Genomic DNA, 19444 nt, shown 5'->3' with positions numbered 1-19444 from the left:
AGAAACCTTGATTTGTGTACTTCTTGCGACTGCTAAAGATATTTGGTTTGACAAATGTAATTCCAAGATCTTTCTGGATACTATATTTATCTTTGTATCTGTTCATTAGGTAGAGTCCACTTGAGTGTACTTACAAAAATTATAAATGTTGGGCGAATATAAACCAATATGCGCTTATGGTATTTTCGTTATCATAAAAGAAAAATCAAAAAAAAAAACAATGAAGAAAAAAAGAAAAGAAAAAGAGGTAGAAGTTAGAGATAGAAGAGAGAGAAAAATCGTAAAGAAAAAAATACAAAAAGAATCAGAAAGAAAAAAATTAATGAAAAAAGAGAAGGAAAAAAAAATGATGATGAATACAAATATTTTGAATGGTTATGATATCTCAGTCATCATTCATAATTTGTACTCGACTTAATCATGTTCTTCGAAAATAAAAAAAAATATAAAATATAAAATAAAACCAAAGAAGAAAAAAAAAAGTAAAAAAAACTATAAAAAAGGAGACTAAAAATGAAAAAAGAAAGAGAAGCAAAGGGTAGAAATAGAAGAGAGAAAAAAAAAGAAAAAATAAAAAAACTAGAGGCTATATATAGAAGAGAGAGAGAAAAAAACTAAAAAGAAAAAACTTTAAAAAAAAAGGGAAAAAAAGTCAAATTGACATGATATAGAAGTTTTAAGTTTTTTATTTTAGGAGATAAAGTGGGTTGGAACCATTTTTACCCAATCCATATTTGAACAAATCCATATTTACCCATATTTATATGGGCGGATTGCAATCCAAACCATTTTTGCTCGATCCATATTTAACCCATCCAAATCCAATCCAATCCGCCTATTTGCCACCCCTAACCATTGCTAAAACTCCCAAGCCCTCCTTCTCTCATAAGTTATCCTCCCAACCTACTTCCAATGCTTCCTCATCTTCAAAATCCGCTGTCAAAGTCTCTACTGTCAAAGGTCCTTCAAAGTCTACCTCCCGTCCGAAGAAACAAGGACCCAAACCTGTTTCTTTCTGACTCAAACTTTGATTTTCTTCCTGATACTCCTCCTGCTCCTCCTACTGCAACTAATTAAGATTTTGATTTTGATATTGATGTTGAAACTCCTGATGATAAGGCTTCTCAGTCCGATCATGTTTTGCACTTTCAAAAACGAAAGATGGTCAGGGGTAGAGTTATCACTGGTTTTGGGAGTCCTAACATGGAAACCTTAGTCTCTAAGTTGAGAGCTCAAGGGTGGTCATACTTGTTTTTGCAAGGTGATCATCAAAGGAAGTTTGAAAAAAATGAAGTGTATGAATTTTATACAAATGGAGTTGCTATTGGGGAGATGATCTCAACCACTGTTCATGGGAAAACCATTAATCTTTATCCTGCTGATTTGGGTAGAATTCTAAATGTTCCTATTGGGGGTTGGAGACATTATGTGAAGGGTTCTTGGCCCCCTCTTGATAATCTTCCATCCGCTCTTGATATTTCAAGGAAATTCTCTGGGAATCCCCTTCTTCCTTCTCATCGTAGGGTAATGAAAAATGAGATGTCTCCTCTCTATCAATTTTATTTTGATGTGGTCCACAAAATAATCCTGCCCAGACAGGAAAGGAGAACAGTTGCAAGTTTTCTTGATCTTACTTTAATGGAATTGTTGGATTCTGAGATTCCAATAGACCTTCTTCAACTCATCATTAAACACATGCAAAGGGTACTTGTCAAAGATACAAATGGTCATGCTTTGCCCTATCAGTTCTGGCTTGCATCTATTTTTGAAGATTTTCATGTACCTGTCAAGGTATGGTCATTGCAGACTACTAAGGATGTCATTGGATATGTGAACCATGCTATGTTACCTGCTGCTATGAGAAGTGCAGACAACCCTATGCAGAAGTTGAGAAATGCCTTAGAGGCAAAGCAGGGTGAGCTGGAGGGTGCACAGGCTGCATTGGCTGTTCATGAGGATGAAAAGAGGGTCCTTGAAGCTCAAATTGCTTCCCTCACAGCCACTTTGGAAAAGGAACGAACTGAAAATGTTGATATCATTAGGAAGTTAACCTCCCTTATTCCCTCTACCTCCTCCAATTAAAATTATTCTTCGTACCTTAGGCCTTTTCTCTTTGTTGTCCCTTGGTCCAACTTGTTTCATTTTTTGATGCTACTGGGTAACAATAATTGTATCTGTTTTTTTTAATGAAATGGACCTCTTTGGGTAACATGATCTACTTCTGTTTAATTCAATGCATAGCTGCCTCTTGCTCTGAATTTTGATTGTTTTAGTGATAGCTCCAGTGGCCATGAATTATTAAACTATTTTCACTTGATGGCTCAGCTTTTCGATGATGTCAAAAGGGGAAGAACAGATTATACAATACTTATAACTCAATTGGACTAACCTATTTCATTCTACTGTGATTCTTTTATTTAAATTCATTATTGAGTATGTCTGATTTTTGTGATACTGTGCTGCTATGTTTGTCATCATCAAAAAGGAGGAATTTGTTAGGGGATAAGAAGTTTTGATGATAGACATATGAATGAAACATGTTGTGAAAGCTGGTCCATTCAAGTGAACAAAGCTGAGATGCAGACACGTTACTGATAAGATGACTTTGCGTACAAACAGAAGTGGATAAACATTTACCACAACAGAAGAAGTTGAGTGGAACAAGAAGTCCTGCAAAAGAGTCCTAGTCAAGATAAAGAGAAACATGAAGTTGTGCAAAAGTACTGAAAGAGAAGATAAAGCAAAAGAGTCCTATAAAATCTGAGAGAGTGAGAGGTGGCAGCAACAAGAAGAGGAGTTACTTGATAGAGTCCTACACAAGATAGAAGAAGAGATCTAAAAGGACTGCATCAGTATATACGGCAAGCTGCACTCAAGTAACTCACTCAAGCACTGAAAAGATAATCAACAATCAGCATATCAGTTCACACACTTGAAGAAGACCCTGGTCTCTTACTTAGCAAGTCATAGACTGTGTGTAGTAGGTAGGTTCTTTGAGTTGTAATGAGTCATTGTTCTAGTCTCAGTGATTTATAAACTAAGTTAGGAGTTATGTCTTCAAGTTGGGAACTCGAAGATATGTCTTCAAGTTGGGAACTCGAAGACTTAGGAACACTTATCTTGGGAAGATTTGTGTATTTGTAGTGATAGGAGTTAGAAGTTTTAATTCCTAGCTTACAAGAAGTCTTGTAATTCTATTGATTGTTGAGGCTGAAGTGTTATAGTGAAGTTGGGGTTAAATTCTGTAGAGGTACCGGTCATGATTTTTTACACCTTTCTTGAGCCGGGTGTTTTCCATGTAAAAATACTGTATTAAGTATTTACTTCTGTGACTATAACAACCACCAATTCAATGAAATAAATCTCGAAATCTATCAACAGATAATTTACGCCTCAATCTCAAACTAACATGGATTTATATAGAGGTTTTCCAAATCTCGCACTTATTCTTCATGACATAGAAAATCTCAAACCCAACTAAAAATAAGCTGGACCCCTAATTAAATGAATCTTGAACTAAAAATTTTTTACAAGAAAAAGTAAGATACAAGCTATCAAATTAGAAAAAACAAAGACCAAGAAGAAAGAAATTGAAGAAAAAGGAATTGAAAGTAGTAAAACTCACTTGTATCAATATCTTTGAAATTCCACTTCCTATCACCCCCAAGATTAAACCTCAACTTATGCTCCGACGATGAAGAAGAAGAAGAAGAAGAAGAAGAAGAAGAAGAAGAAGAGTTGTTGGTGCTGCATAAAATCTTGGTCAAGAATGGTTGATGAAGACGATGAGGAGGAAGTCCATAAAAAGCTGATGTTGGATTTACTAGTTCTACTCCTGCAACTAGTTTGTTGTGCATCTTTTTCAACTTTCAACAACCATTAACATTACTTCTCTTGATTCTCAAATTAATACTACTATACGACAATGATTTTGGTTGTTGTTGTTTTTAGTTTAAGGATTAGGATGTGAAGTTGGAATAATTAGTACGTAATTAATAATGGATTGCAGTGTCTGTTTTTTGGGCTGGAGTTTGGCAAGTCAAAGACTGTTGCTTGTTGTATTAGGAAAGCAGATAATTTACAACTTCTTTGAAGGCTTGGAAGTTCTCGAAACTCAAATTTGGTCCCATAACTTCTAATCTTGGCTATAATATCATCAATAGTATTTCTGTGAAAGTTGGACACCTTCGTAATGATCATCGGGAGTTCAATGTCAATCTCGAGTCACGCGCCCGCCTCCCCCAATCAGGTTTAGGCGATGCGTCAAAGCATAAGCACGTGCTACGTTATAGATAGTTTTTCGATGCTAAATGTGCAATTGTTTCACATCGAGATAATGGTTCAACTTTTGTGGCCTGTAAAAGAAGGCATCAGAAAATTCCAACAATAAACACATTGGTTTCTTGGTCATCTTTCCTTTGGAATTTCAATGGAAGAAGACTTCCGGTCTTCTCTCACTTATTTTTTCACTCTTTTTAGATTGTATTTTTGTATTAATGTACCTTCTTGGCGATTTAACGGAATGAAAATGAATGCAATCAAGGACGAAAATTCATTGTTATTAATTATTATGTCATTCAAAGCAATTAAATTTTGATTGATTTAGCTATTTATAAATAGATTGAGCTATTTCTAATTTTTCATGCAAAGCTACTCACAAGGGACCTAATTTAAAGCATAAATAAAAATTCTAATGGAATATGAACTTAAAAGTACAGCTCCATACAATTCACATGTGGTATACTCCTATTATTTAATCAATTGGTGTATGCAATCTCTCCTTAAAAAGTGGTCTCAAAGGCACTTGACTCTTGATCCTCGATATTATTCCTCTTGTACGAGAGTACAACGCTCTGGGGATGTAGCTCAGATGGTAGAGCGCTCGCTTAGCATGCGAGAGGTACGGGGATCGATACCCCGCATCTCCACTTTCTCTCTTTTCCTCCCATGTTACACAAATTAAGCAGTGTATTTATGTGACTGCAATGGGATGAAAGAATTTTAATTATGAGCATTTTTATGCATAAAATAGAGACAGAATGACATCAGTCTATTTTTCAATATTAATAATCCTCTCATATGGAATCCAACGTAACTAACAGTCTTTAAACTATGAGCAAATACATTATGATATAAATCCTGCTGAAATTACATAATAGTACAAAAAATACAAAATGTATTTTACAACGATATTCACTTCAAAATGGAATAATTCAAGACACACAACGACTGCTTCTACTCTTTTTTTTCTCCATCAGTAAATGGTTTAGCAAGTGTAAATTAGCCCCAGTAGTACCTCCAGATTTAAAATCCTGTGCATCCTTTTGTTACCCCTCCTTTACATCTTAGCAATGTTTGTATATACAAAACCAGTTCCGACCTCTTCGCTCTTCCTCAGTATCAGCTCCTTGTTAAGGCAAGCCATCATTGTTCAAGGGTACCCTAGAGACACCTCTTATTTTCAAGTTTAATGACATCTCCATCGCACACATGCTTGAAATAAATTTATCTTTATAAAGCTATTGTACAAGACTGCTGCCAAAGGAAGAATTGTCATCTCGAACTATGTCCTCAACCGGGTTCTCCTGGGCCCACACAGCAGCATCTGCATAACCTAGTTCAAAGAGCTTATCAAGAATATCATCTTCTGCTGGCTCAAGTGCCCAATTGAGAAGCTGCAAATTGTGGCCAAAAAAAAAAAAAAAAAAAACAGATGAGAGGGTCATTTGTTATTGGTCTACCATTAGAAAAAACTGGCAATTGACTGTAGGATGTCCAAGTACCTGACGAGGAGTGGCCCTATTTTCAGGGTTGCGGTCAGGACTTATCCCAATTCCTTGCAATCCCAAACGACCTGCTGGAAAAGCACAAACGCGCACCTGGATACAACAAACCAGTTGTTAACTACCTCCAGGAATCATATGAACAGAAGTCAATATACTGACAAGTCATCGTTGTTTCTACAGTAAAACTAGCAAGTAAAAAGCTTAAATTGTTAGTGCCCAAGGGTGTGGCATCGTGGTGAATGAAATGGGCACAAACATTGGAGACCAGATTTCATGTCGCAGTAGAGACAAAAAAAAACACAAGGTGAATACTTCCTATGCCTAAACCTTGGTGGTATAGTTACTTGGTACCTGTGCCCATATGAGGTAGCACATACCGGTGGAATAGTCGAGGCACAAGCTGACCCCAATACCACCGCTATTAAAAAAAATTCACAACTGTTGCAAATAAATGCTGGAAAATGTAACAGGGGAGGAGAAGCAACAGGATGAAGGCTGGGAAATGCAGTAATGACACACACAGCGAAAATGAAAAACCAAGAAGGAAATTAGGTTTGTGCAGAAGACTAAAGACAAGGAGATTATATATCAAACATGCAGATAAAATCTAAAGAATTCAAGGTAATCAGCAACCCAGAGAGATTTGCAAGTGCACTGCTATTATTTTTAGGCTACATTGGGAGAGCATGAGGACGGAAAACATGTTCTAATTTCAGATTAGTTATAAAAAGGAAAGATTAATAATTTGCAGTAGACCATAATGTGTATCTTAGCAACTTCAAACTAATTCCAGAGCAGCACACAAGGCTTCAGTTTGACAGCTAGTTATTAGATGACTCAATGGGTTGGAACGAGTCAATTACATAAATGTATATAAGGTCATACACATATCACTTAATGGGTTGGATTGAGTTAGCGTCACTCTCTAAAATATAGTGTGAAGTCAGGTGAACAGACAAAGTTTTCAGCCACCCCCACCCCTTCTTTTTATAAAAAATTTCGTCAAAGTCACAGGCAGCATTATTTTTAGAAGTACAATAGCAAAATCAACCCAGAACTATCATCCGCAAATAACACAGAAAGGCAGCCATGATTGGACATGTCCAGTTTAGCAGACTATTTAATTAATTTCATAAGAAGTTACCGTCTGAGCAGCAGACGTCGGTGGCATAAACAGTGTCAGCCCCCCATCAATACAGAGTCTATTCCTGAAAAATGTGGCAGGTCTTGGAGCAAGATATCTGTAATTCATGATAGTTTGAAGGTTTAGATTACAGTTTGAGCTAAAAGAGAAGTTATTAAAGCCAGAGAGAATGTGTACCCTGGGATAAAAGAAGAAGTAAAGACAGCATTGATAAGATCTTCCCTAGAATCAAACTGATCAACCAATAAGCCTCTGGGCCTCCAAAGTATCTGTGTTACAGCAACTGGGATGAAATGACTACATCATTCTCAACTCAGAGAAACCATATTATATTTTGGAAGAGCATCAAATATCAGCTAGGATGAACAAAGTTCGTCCACACTTACCGCGAACTCTTCCATTGCATCTAATATGAGCATCATCTGGAAGAAATTTCTCAAGAACTTCTCTAAGAACAGCCTGGTACAGAATGACATTTTTAGATGTGTTAATATTTAAATACCAAAATCCTAATTACTAGTCCTCAAAAACAATACTCTAGAAAATCTCAATGACGCAAAATAAGCAATTAGCCGCGTTAAGTTATTTTCCAGTGAGATAAAAACATCTGTAATCTGTCTCCAAATAAGAGATTACAATTTGAAGTGGACAAATCAAGTCACGATTAAAATTGCTATACAACTGTCACTTTAAGTTTTTTACTTTTGTAAACCAATTCATACACTTAAATTGAGCCACACACATAAAAAAGCCTCAATTGATCTATTCTATTTTTACAAAGACTACAATTTATAACTTAAACCTGTTTCATAGAATTTGACTGAGATCAACGCTATCAATTATTGCATAATTATAAATGAGTATGATTCTTATAGCTTGCACAATTAAGGGATTCTGTTAATGAATTTCTAGATTCGCAGATTTATCGATATCAAGTTCGTAAAAAGAAAGAGAAATCTCTGATCAAGGATAGACCAAGAGCCCTTTTGCATCATATCTAAGGATTCCTCGGTTCGGGCCGAAGAAGCAATGTCACTCGATCATTATCAAACTGACTGCAATCTTTTTCTGTCCGTGAAGATCCTTATAGCTTGCACTATTAAGGGATTTTGTTATGACACTTACCCCAAGGCGAAATGCTGTCCCTTTGAGACGACAATCTTGAGCTAATATTTTCGTAGCATCTAGAGCCTCTTGCATACTGGCACCAGAAGCAACCACTGCACAGACAATTGCACCAGCAGAAGAACCAGCTAGTGGTGTTGTCTCCTGGGAAAGAAGAAATATGCCGATCACTCTAAAAAGACATCTTAGTAATTCTAATTTGTAACCAAAGAAAAATCACTCAACCAAGACCCTCCCACCGGTGGTTAATGTCCAATGTTTAGTATAAGAACTTCTCGACACAGGCAGCAACAACAACATGCCCACTATAATCCCAAAAAGTGGAATCTGGAGAGGGTAGAGTGTGCAGACCTTACCCCTACCTGGCTACCTCAAAGGTAGAGAGGCTGTTCCTGATAGACCCTCGGCTCAAGGGAAAAAAGAGTCAAAAGCAGCGCAGGAAAAAGAAGTAATAGAAGTACAAGAAATAACAGAGATAAAAACTGGCCAGTTACTACAACAGAATAATATATGATAGTCAAAGCACAAGACAACAAATACTAACAGAAGGATCAGAAACTGCACGAGAAATGCTACAACTACTAGTATGGACGGGTAACAAGACAACGCACTGCTATCAACTAACCTTCTACCTCATCCACATCCTCCACAGGTGAAGTCAAAATTTTAACTTTATGGGTTCTGCATTTTTCAAACGACAACTTTAAGTGCTAATAACTTCCATTAAATATGTGTATATGTTTACTGAATTTATCAACACAAATAGACTATTTGAGCAAAAGTAACTGGCTTCGGTCGAACCACTAATTAGGCTTCTACCCCTGCTGCTGCTTCTTGACCTTAATCCTCTCACATATAATAAGCTTATTAGCAATAATCAGCGAAAAAGAAGCTCAATAAAACACTCATCTTGAAAAAACAATAAGGTCCATAGCAACTCCAAGTTGTCAAAGTATTAGATGAACCAAGTTTAAATAAAGAGCATACACAGTATAGTATGTCAAACCTTGATATACCCTTTCTCGATGAGAAGCTTAGCAACTCCAAGATGATAAGGAAACAAAAGCCCAGCAGCCGAGAAACTAAACCCAGGACTAGTCACCTTTTTCCGTTTCTTCTCAGCTTCCACATCCTTCTCCGTCTGCTCCCACACAACTTCCGGCTGGACCGGGTCCTCAACCACCGACGCAATCCCTTCCTTCCTCCTCCTCAAAAAATACGATTCACTCTGTTCATCATCCTTGAACATACTCACACCCACACCCCCGGCCGCCTGCTCCTCATTCCATCCATTAACTATGCTATTCCCCCTCCTCAATACCCTCGAAGCAATCCCAAGAAAAAGCTCCCCCGTCGCCACCGCAAACGACTTCTTCTCCGCCGCCGGCTCCGGAGGAGGAGGCAACGGGGTTGGCGGAGTAGATTTGGCGGAGAAATTGAGGGTGCGAAGAGGGAAAACGAGATGGGGATTGGAATTAGGGTTTAGAGGTGGGCGAAAAGGGCGAGGGTTAGAGAAGAAAAGGGAAGAAGCCATTGATGATTTATTGTTGTTGTTGTTGTTAGGCTGAGAGGGAGAATTGGAATGTTTCATATGTATTCTTCGCATTGATGATGATTTGGTCCATACGTAGATGATGCTATGCTTTTGTATAGCAGCACTACTACTGATTTTGCCTGTCGTGTGTAAAATCTGGAACATGAAACTCTTGTTGATTTTGTCTTGTCAATGAAACTGCTTTTTGGATTTTGTACTTTGCCCCGTCTATTCCGGCAGTTGTATATATAAAGTTTCTGACAGATAGTGGGAGTTCAAGACAATGGCAAGTTGGTTTTATACAATGCTTGAGTAATACACAAATCCGGACATCTTTTCTTTATTCGCTAGTTAATTTGATCAAGCGCAATTATAGAATAACTCATCAAATTTATGATATAATATTTTTTAAAAAATTAAAATAGTGGGATGTTAGTTTTAATCTTTGACACATATTAAAAAAAATATTTTTATAAAGCTATAATATCAAAATCAAATTCAAAATAAGTTAATAAAAATTTATCTAATTTGCAGGCCATGATTCTTTTTTAATAAAGACAATCAGGAGCGGACCTATACATAATTTTTTGGATGTTTTGACGTTCACTAAATTTGACGTGGAATAAGTATAATTACATGTAAAAATAGGTATAAATTATATAAAAGCACCCACTAAACAAGAAGTTGGTTAGGTGCACTGTAGTAAGCACCCACACTCCTTAAATCTTGAGTCCGCCACTGAAGATTCATGAAATTAAATTTCATCATGAACTTGCTTTTTGAACCTCTACATGGTAACTTCGAGTAATTTTTTAAAGACTAAATACCAACCAAAAGTCATCAAATATTTGAAACCTATCACCATAACTTATCTTCACTATAATTTTTTTTTTTCGAGATTGTGTGTTTATATTGTTACCATTTGAAACTTTTAAATATATATTAAAATTTTAAATTGAAGACAAAGAATCAAAGATATATGGAAAGGAGAGAGAGGCAGAAATACATAAATGAAAGTAAATTCTGTTGAAAGAGTGCAATTATATATATATATTACTACTTTATATAAGGGAGAATCTTAAATTTTAGTAGTCGGACATTTTAGGTATTTCACTTCTTTGGTGAGGTGAATTAAGTTATTACACATGGCAAATGATGTTATTTTTTTGTTATATATTTTCATTTTTATCCTTATTCTTTTTTGTTAAGACCATTTCCATTTGTGTGTTTTTAATTGGTCTCTTCTTGTCACTTAATTTATAATCTTTTAACTAAAACATCCTTTATTAAATTAACATTCACTTTAGTTCAAAAAAATTATTTCCAAAATAAATTTCAATACAAAATTAAAGTTTGCAATAGTCTTCAACTACACACTCAGAGTTCTTTAAATATTGTTCGATCTTTAAAAACATGTAATAAAAAAGACAACTTAATAAATAATAAATAGCATATTGTGTTTATTATTTTTCTTACTAGACATGAAAATAGATAAATCAATAATTAAAATATGATGAATAGAATATTTTCTAAAGGTGCCTTATTACTATTATTATTACTATATTACTACCACATACTACTATATATAAAGGAGGACATCTCATTTCGGTAGTTATCACGTGAATATATTTTGTCTATTTTATCTTTAATTAAATTTTAATGACTTTTCAAGATCTCGTCCATTTCAGCAAATTTAAACAATTATATGGGCTTTTAAAATGCTATTCAAAAAATATTAGTCATAACGAAGTGACACTGATACTACAAAATATCTATTTATCCACCTAAATTTAAAATTAATTAAAAATTTTGTTGTCTTCTTTTACGTGGGATAATACAACAACAACAACAACAACAACAAAAAACTCAATGAATTCCCACATAGTGGGGTCTGGGGAGGGTAAGATATACACAGTTCATACCGCTACCTCCGAAGAAGTAGAGAGGATGTTTCCGATAGACCTCTGGCTCAAGATAAAGAATAGTAAACTGGTGAATGGATGACATAATAAAATCAAGAATAAGAAATAGTAAAATAGAAATCAGAGAAATATGAAATATGCGAAATAAGGGCAACACGAAATAAGAAAATAGAAACTACGACATAAGACATAGGATACCCGCCTAATCGTACCATACACTCACAAACCAAGGACACCTATGTACAAGCCTAGGATTACTAACCCGGCTACACAAATACTCCCCTAACTGCAAGCTACAACCCACACACTCCCATTAGTCTTCTAGCTTTATCCGCGATCTCCACATCTTTCTATCTAGGGTCATATCCTCGGTCAGCTGGAGTTGCTCCATGTCATGTCGAATCACCTCCCTTCAGTATTTTTTCGGCCTACTACCTCTATTCCTCCTAAATCTATCCACAGCTAGCCTCTCACACCTCTGGACTGAGGCATCCGCGTTCCTCCTCATCACATGCCCGAACTATCTCAGTTTTTCTTTCCGCATCTTTTCATCTACCAAAGCTACCCCCACCTTCTCCCGAATAATCTCATTCCTATATCTTTCCCCTCTAGTAAGCCCACAATCCAACACAACATTTTTATTTCTGCCACCTTCAATTTTTAGATGTGAGAGTGCTTGACTGGCCAACACTCTGCTTCATACAACATGGCCGGTCGGACTGCCACTCTATAGAATCTGTCTTAAAGCTTAAGGGGCACCTTCTTATCACACAACACTCCCGAGACGAGCCTCCACTTCATCCAACCTAATCCAATACGGTTAGAGAAATCCTCATCGATTTCACCATTCCCCTGAATCGTAGACCCAAGATACTTAAAATTGTACGTCTTACAGACATCCTGGGAGTCCAACCTCACCACCACTTTGTCCTCCTGCCTCAAGTCACCAAACTTGCATTCCAAATACTCCGTCTTGGACCTACTCAGCCTGAACCCCTTAGACTCAAGGGTTTGCCTCCAAACCTCTAATTTGTCATTCACACGCTCCGCGACTCATCAATTAGCACTACATCATCCGCAAATAACATACACCAAGGCACCTCTCCTTAAATGCTCCGCGTCAACACGTCCATCACCAACCCAAATAAGAACAAACTAAGAGTCGATCCCTAGTGCAACCCTGTCTCGATCGAAAAATGCTCTAAGTTTCCTTCCTTCGTCCTCACTCGGGTCTTCCCTCCATCGTACATGTCCTTAATAGCTCTGATGTACGCCACCAGAACCCCTCTCACCTCCAAGCATCTCCAAAGAACCTTCCTCGGGACTTTATCATACGCCTTTTCCAGGTCGATGAACACCATGTGCAAATCTCTCTTCTTTTCTCTATACTGCTCCACCAATCTCCTCACTAGGTAAATTGCCTCTGTCGTTGAACGACCATGCATAAATCCAAACTAATTCTCTAAAATGGACACGACCCTTCTCAACCTCCGCTCAACCACTCTCTCCCAAATCTTCATAGTGTGACTCAACAGCTTAATACCCCTATAGTTGTTTGCAACTCTGAATGTCACCCTTATTTTTATACAACGGAATCAATGTACTCCATATTCAAGCCTCAGTCATTTTCATAGTCTTAAAAATATCGTTAAACAAATCAGTCAACCACCTTAAACCTGCCTCACCATCATACTTCCAAAAATCCACCAGAATCTCGTCAGGCCCCGTCGCCCTACAACTCCACATCTTATAAATAGCCTTTATGACCTCCTCAACCTTAAAACACCTACAATAACTGAAATCATGGCTCTCCACCGAGTGCTTCAGCTCCCCTAACTCAATGTCTCTGACCCCCTCCTCGTTCAAAAATCTATGAAAGTATTCCTTCCATCTCTTTTTAATGTGAACATCCTCTACCAAAACATTGTCATCCCCCCTTAATGTATTTCACTTGATCGAGGTCACTACCCTTCTGCTCCCTAGCCTTAGCAAGCCTATACAACCTATTTTCCCCATCTTTCTCCTCTAACCCAGCATACAAGCTTTCAAACGCTGCCGACTTAGCAGACACAACTGCTAACTTAACCTCCTTCCTTGCTACTTTGTAAACCTTCCTATTCACCCATTTCCCCTCTTCATCTTTACTCTCAATCAATTTAACATACGCCTCTTTTTTAATCTCCACTTTCTTCTTCACTTCTTCATTCCACCACCAGTCCCCCTTATGACGTCCTGCCTGACCCCTTGAAACACCCAACATTTCTCTAGCAGTCTCCGTGATGCAGCTGGCAGCCTTATCCCACATAGTATCCACGTCCCCTCTGCACTTCCACGCCCCCAATCTACCACTTTTTCCCCTATCTCCAGTGCACTAACCGGCGTTAAGTCACCCCACTTAATTCTAGGTCGACCCTCCCCAAACCTTCTCTTCTTGCACTTCTTAATAGACAAGTCCATCACTAGAAGCCTGTGTTGGGTCGAAAGATGCTTGCTCAGAATAACTTTACAGTCCTTACATAACCCCCTATCCCCCTTCCTTAGTAATAGAAAGTCAATCTGCGTCTTGACTAATGCGCTTCGGAAGATAATCAGGTGATCCTCTTTCTTCGAAAAACTCAAATTCACTACCACCAGCCCAAAGGCCCTTGCAAAATCCAACAAAGCAGCTTCCTCACATGTTGGATAATAATAATTTAATAAAAAAAATACTCATTTTTTTAATCCTCACAAGAAATTTTTGAAACTTTAATAATCTTGTAAGGTTTCAACCAATGAAGAAACATTTACAAAAAGTATTTTATTGAGTTTGACTTTTAATTATTTAATTTAAATACTATTTTTATCATAAATCATACAATAGTTTGTAGCATCAAATATTTTTATATTAATCAAATATTATATTATTTTCTTAAAAAATGAATTAGCCAGTATAAAGTTTAATTGAGAAAAAAATAATGAAATTTTAATTAAACATAGGGCAAAAATTAATTTAGATCATTAAAGACTTTCATTTTCAAATTTTCAGTAAAATAAAAAGAAGAAAAGTTGTGGTGTGTGCATTTGTTTGAAAATTAAAAGAAGACTAAAATAAACCATTAGAAAAATGTTATTTTTATTTTTAACTTATAAAACTTTTATTGTCTTCATTTTAATTTATTTGTTTGGTTTTGACTTAGCACAAAATTAAAGAAAAAATAACAAATAGTTTTGAATTATGAGGTCTTAAACTAAAAATATGTAGAAAGGATCAAATTGATCTTGTTGTCTTAAGCATGCCGCGTGAAAAGTTGATATTAACCCAAGAGAGAAAAGAAACATTTTCTTTTACAACGAACTAAAAAGGTAAGACAAAAAAATTAAAACAGATATATAGTTCAACATTTTAAAAATATCGAGAAATAATCGAACTATACCTTTAACTAATATAATGGTACAAAACAGGAAAAAAAATACAAATATAAATATTAATTATTAGATATTAAATAATATGTTATGGATGCTCATGTGAATGTATCAAGGCATTCTTGTAAGACAAGATACACAAGGCAATCTTGTAAAACAAGATGCACAAAAACATTCTTGTAAAATAAGCTTTTCCATTGACTTAGTGGAGAAGTTTGTAACTTGTCTCTATATATATAGCCTTCCATTGTACATAAATATAGAGATGCGTAATGAGAAACAAGAAAAGTACTACTGCTATCTTCATTTTCTCTGTTAGTGTTATTACAATTAAGTTTAATATTTTGCTTTAATTATTTAACACGTTATCAGCACGAGTCTCTACTTTTATGAGCAAATACAGAATATGGATACTCCTCAATTTTTATTTAAATCACTAATCGATCGTGATGATATTTGTGTAATTGATAGCGGAACAACGCAAGCAATATTTAAAGATGAAAAATACTTTTTCCACTTACTTAGAAGAAGAGCAAATGTTACGACGATTTCTGGTAATTCAAAATTAATTGAAGGCTCCGAAAGAGCTACTATATTTCTGCCTAAGGGGACAGAATTAGTTATAGAAGACGCATTGTTCTCTTCTAAATCCCCAAGAAACTTATTGAGTTTTAAAGATATCCGCCGAAATAGATATCATGCTGAGACAATAAATGAAATGAATGTCAAATATCTTGGCATTACTAAGACTGTCTCAAGTCAAAAACAAGTGTTGGAGATATTACCAACTTTGTCTTCCGGCTTATATTATGCCGAAATTAGTACAATTAAAGCACACTCTATCGTAAACCAGAAGTTTACCGATCTAAATATATTTGTGCTTTGGCATGATCGAATGGGCCATCCTGGCTCAATAATGATGAGACGAATCATTGAAAATTCAAAAAGGCATCCGTTAAAGAACCTGAAGATTCTTACAACTGATGAATTTTTAGGTGCTGCTTATTATCAAGGCAAACTGATAACTAAGCCATTGCCACTGAAAGTTAGCGTCGAATCCCCTCAGTTTCAAGAACATATACATGGGGATATATGTGAGTCTATTCACCCATCTAGTAGGACATTTAGATATTTTATGGTCATAATAGACGCATCTTTAAGATGGTCGCATGTGTGCCTCTTGTCATCTCGCAACCTGGTATTTTCAAAATTATTGGCACAAATAATACGATTAAGGGCGCAATTCCCAGATTATCCCATTAAGGATACTTGCCTCGATAATGCTGGAGCATTTACATTCCAAACTTTTGATGATTATTGTATGTCAATTGGGATAAGAGTTGACCATCATGTTGCTCATGTCACTACTTATGAAAATAAAATTGCCCACTACTATTTGGAGTCATGCTATCTTACATGCAGCATCACTTGTTCGTCTCAGGCCAACTCATTATAATAAGTACTCACCGTTACAATTGGTCCTGGATCATGAGTTGAATATTTCCAATCTATGAATTTTTTAATGTGTTGTATATGTGCCAGTTGCACCACCTCAGCGTACTAAGATGGGCCCCCAGAGAAGGTTAGAAATATATGTTAGGTTTGAGTCACCCTCTATAATTCGCTACCTTGAACCATTGACGGGAGATTTATTTACTGCTCGATTTGCAGATTGTCGATTTGATGAAACAAATTTTTCACAATTAGGGGGAGAAAACGTGAACTTAAAAGAGAAATTGCATGGATAGTTTCATCATTATCTCATTTTGATCCACGTACCCCACATGTGAAAGTGAGATCCGGAAGATCATACACTTATAGAAATTAGCAAATCAAATGTCAGATGTATTTACTGATTTGAAAAGGATAACCAAGTCACATATCCCTACAGCGAATGTGCCTGTCCAAATTGAAGTTCCAAAAGAACCATCTTCTAATGTAATAGCTTCTGAATCCCAAACACGCCTGAAGCGTGGTAGGCCTTTGGGTTCAGAGGATAAAAATCCTAAAAAAAAAGTGCGAAAAATGATAAAGATAATATTATAAAAGATTCTCCTGAAGAGACTCAAAATCTGATTAATCCTGATATTCCTGAAGAAATCAACGATCCTGATACGGGCACGATCATGAAGATGGACATTTTTTAGTGTGTTGAATGCAACCTACGATCATGTCCCTAGTCCGAAACTAGGATATGAGCAAGTATGGAATCACTTGTGAATGTGTATTGCTTGAAAACGTTGGTGCTTGAGAGGTAGATTTCGATCTTGTGTCTTCGTAAGGGTGTGGTGTTTCTATTGTAAGTCCTAGGGGTCCTTAGATTTAATATATATCTGGGTTCCTAATCTTGTAATAGTGTATGTATCACTTTCTATCTTTACGTTTCATGTCTTAGTTTGTGTTGTCTAGTGAACCCGTTGGTTCTTGTTGTGTCTTGTAATATTGTAACGTTGGATTGTTGTTATTCTAGTATTATTCTTCTTATTATAATGTTGTTTATCCCTTGTTGTTGTTAGTCATTTACACCTTGTTTCTTGTTGTTGTTGGAGCCGCAAATTGTGTTTGTATTGCTCTCGGATTTCCCTTTATTTGTGGACTGTTTTTGGCTTCTTTTTTATACGACCCGAGTTTGTCTCATATCATTTGGTATCAAAGCGTGGCTTGATTTTGTTCTTAAAGGATCAATCTTGGGCTTGAAAGTTGAAAAAAAATGTTCTTGAGCTTGAATCTTGGTCGAGAAAAGTGTTCTTGTTGTTGTGTTCTTGGTCGAGAGTTCCTTGTTGTTATTGTTGTTCTTGGTCGAGGAAAATTGTTGTTCTTGTTGTTGTTCATCTTGACCGAAAATACGTTTGAGTCGATCTTGATTTGAGCTTATATTTGTTGGTGTTATTGACGTGAACTTAAGCCTTGACCGAAATGTTGTTGCAATTGTTGAAGCCTTGGCCGTATGGTTAACTTTGTTGTTGTGGAATTTAGAGTTGGATGTTGGTTGTGTTGTTGGTGTTCTTAGAAGTTGTTGTTGTGTTCTTGTTGATTCTTCACCCATTCATCTTTTGTTAAAGCAAGAAAAGTTAACTTTAAATCTACAAAAGGTGAAAGACAAGTTGTAGTAGTTGTTGGTGAAAGGACTAGTTCACATCACTCATAGACTTGACATCAACTTTTCAACCACTTTTCCATATTTCAAGGAGTCTTGTTTTGTGGAACTACTACAAGTCAAATCGCACCTTTTGAGTTGAATTTGAAAAGAGTTACAAGACTTGTGCTTTCCCTCCAAATACTAATTGTCTTTCATTCTGAAATTATAAGGATTAAAAATTTCAAGAATGGTGATTAAAACTTGTGGGACATGGGGCCAATTAGAAGATGACACGTCATCAAACTACTGTTCATACGACAAAGTTTGGCTCAAATTTTGATCTCTTAGTTTCATTTTGTTGAGTTCTTTAGTTTCATTTGTTGATTCCAATACTAACTTACAAGCTAGTGACCATTTACTAAATTGTGAGTTGGTTTTGAAATCGTTCTTCGTATTTATGTCCTTGTGTTTTTTTTCTTATTCTTTGGAGTCGTTGTAAACATTTAGTTCATCTCTCAACACCTCACGGAGTTCAAGCAAGCATACAACACTTGTGAGATTGAGTGTGAGAAATCCAAGGACAAAGAAATAAAGAGAGAGTCTGAGGACCTTTCTTTTACAACTAACTCATTTGTTGTTTTGTAATGAAACTTCTTGGCTAAATTCAATTGAATCGGATGAGATTGAAGGCAAATCTCAACATGGAGAGGAAGTCGAGGTACAAAATGAAAATGTGGCCAACACTTGAAGTTGTTGTGTTCTCGGTTTCTTCTCATTTTGTGGGCTGTTTTGGTTTAGTTGTGCCGTGAATTTGAGGTTAAATTCCTCTAAAGATGGAGAGGATGATACGGGCACGATCATGAAGATGAATGTTTTTTAGTGTGTTGAATGCAACCTACGAAGTGTACGAGTTGAAGTGTGAAAAGGGCTCCAAAGCCGTCCCTATATTGCACTCCATGGGCATCATTTTGTCCATTTAACACTAAGGGGCACTTTTGTTATTTTATTTATTATTTGTATTAGCCTATATAAAGAACATGTTAGGGTTTTAGCTCATTAGTTATTGAATGTTGATGTAAGAACACAAAGAACATCTCTCTAGAGAGAGAGCCTCCCTAGGCCGAAACTAGGACATGAGCAAGTATGGAGACACTTGTGAATGTGTATTGCTTGGCAACGTTGGTGCTTGAGAGGTGGATTCCGATCTTGTGTCTTCGTAAGGGTGTGGTGTAGCTATTGTAAGTCCTAGAGGTCCTTAGATTTAATATATCTTTGGGTTCCTAATCTTGTAATAATGTATGTCTCACTTTCTATCTTTACATTTCATGTCTTAGTTTGTGTTATCTAATGAACCCGTTGTTTCTTGTTGTGTCTTGTAATCCTGTAACGTTGTATTATTGTTATCCTAGTGTTGTTCTTCTTATTATAATGTTGTTTATCCCTTGTTGTTGT

The 19444-nt window shown here is 36.2% G+C and overlaps 2 protein-coding genes and 1 non-coding gene across 3 annotated transcripts in view; 1 reads left to right on the top strand and 2 right to left on the bottom strand.

Moving 5' to 3' along the window:
* Window positions 1-4116, bottom strand: part of LOC107839945 — a 32892-nt gene extending 28776 nt beyond the window's left edge. The window contains exon 1 of the mRNA XM_016683621.2: window positions 3626-4116. Coding sequence (XP_016539107.1) covers window positions 3626-3857 — 232 coding nt within the window. The 5' untranslated portion in view covers window positions 3858-4116. The remainder of the gene's footprint in view (window positions 1-3625) is intronic.
* Window positions 4117-4855: 739 nt separating this feature from the next.
* Window positions 4856-4928, top strand: TRNAA-AGC. Its single transcript has one exon. It is a non-coding gene; the product is annotated as a tRNA-Ala (tRNA).
* A 302-nt stretch (window positions 4929-5230) lies between these two features.
* On the bottom strand, window positions 5231-10102 carry LOC107839949 (patatin-like phospholipase domain-containing protein 2). Its single transcript, XM_016683625.2, has 7 exons — window positions 9062-10102; window positions 8056-8199; window positions 7317-7389; window positions 7108-7213; window positions 6931-7027; window positions 5784-5879; window positions 5231-5675 (listed from the first exon to the last, which is right to left on the bottom strand). Exons 1-7 carry the CDS (start codon window positions 9752-9754, stop codon window positions 5520-5522), a joined length of 1365 nt encoding a protein of 454 aa, XP_016539111.1. The 5' UTR covers window positions 9755-10102; the 3' UTR covers window positions 5231-5519.
* Between the last annotated feature and the right edge of the window lie 9342 nt (window positions 10103-19444).

Source organism: Capsicum annuum, chromosome 8 (genome assembly GCF_002878395.1).
Source record: "Capsicum annuum cultivar UCD-10X-F1 chromosome 8, UCD10Xv1.1, whole genome shotgun sequence".
Taxonomy (NCBI): Eukaryota; Viridiplantae; Streptophyta; class Magnoliopsida; order Solanales; family Solanaceae; genus Capsicum; species Capsicum annuum.
Note: the sequence above shows the minus strand (reverse complement) of the source record. Positions and strands in the feature narration are given on the sequence as shown.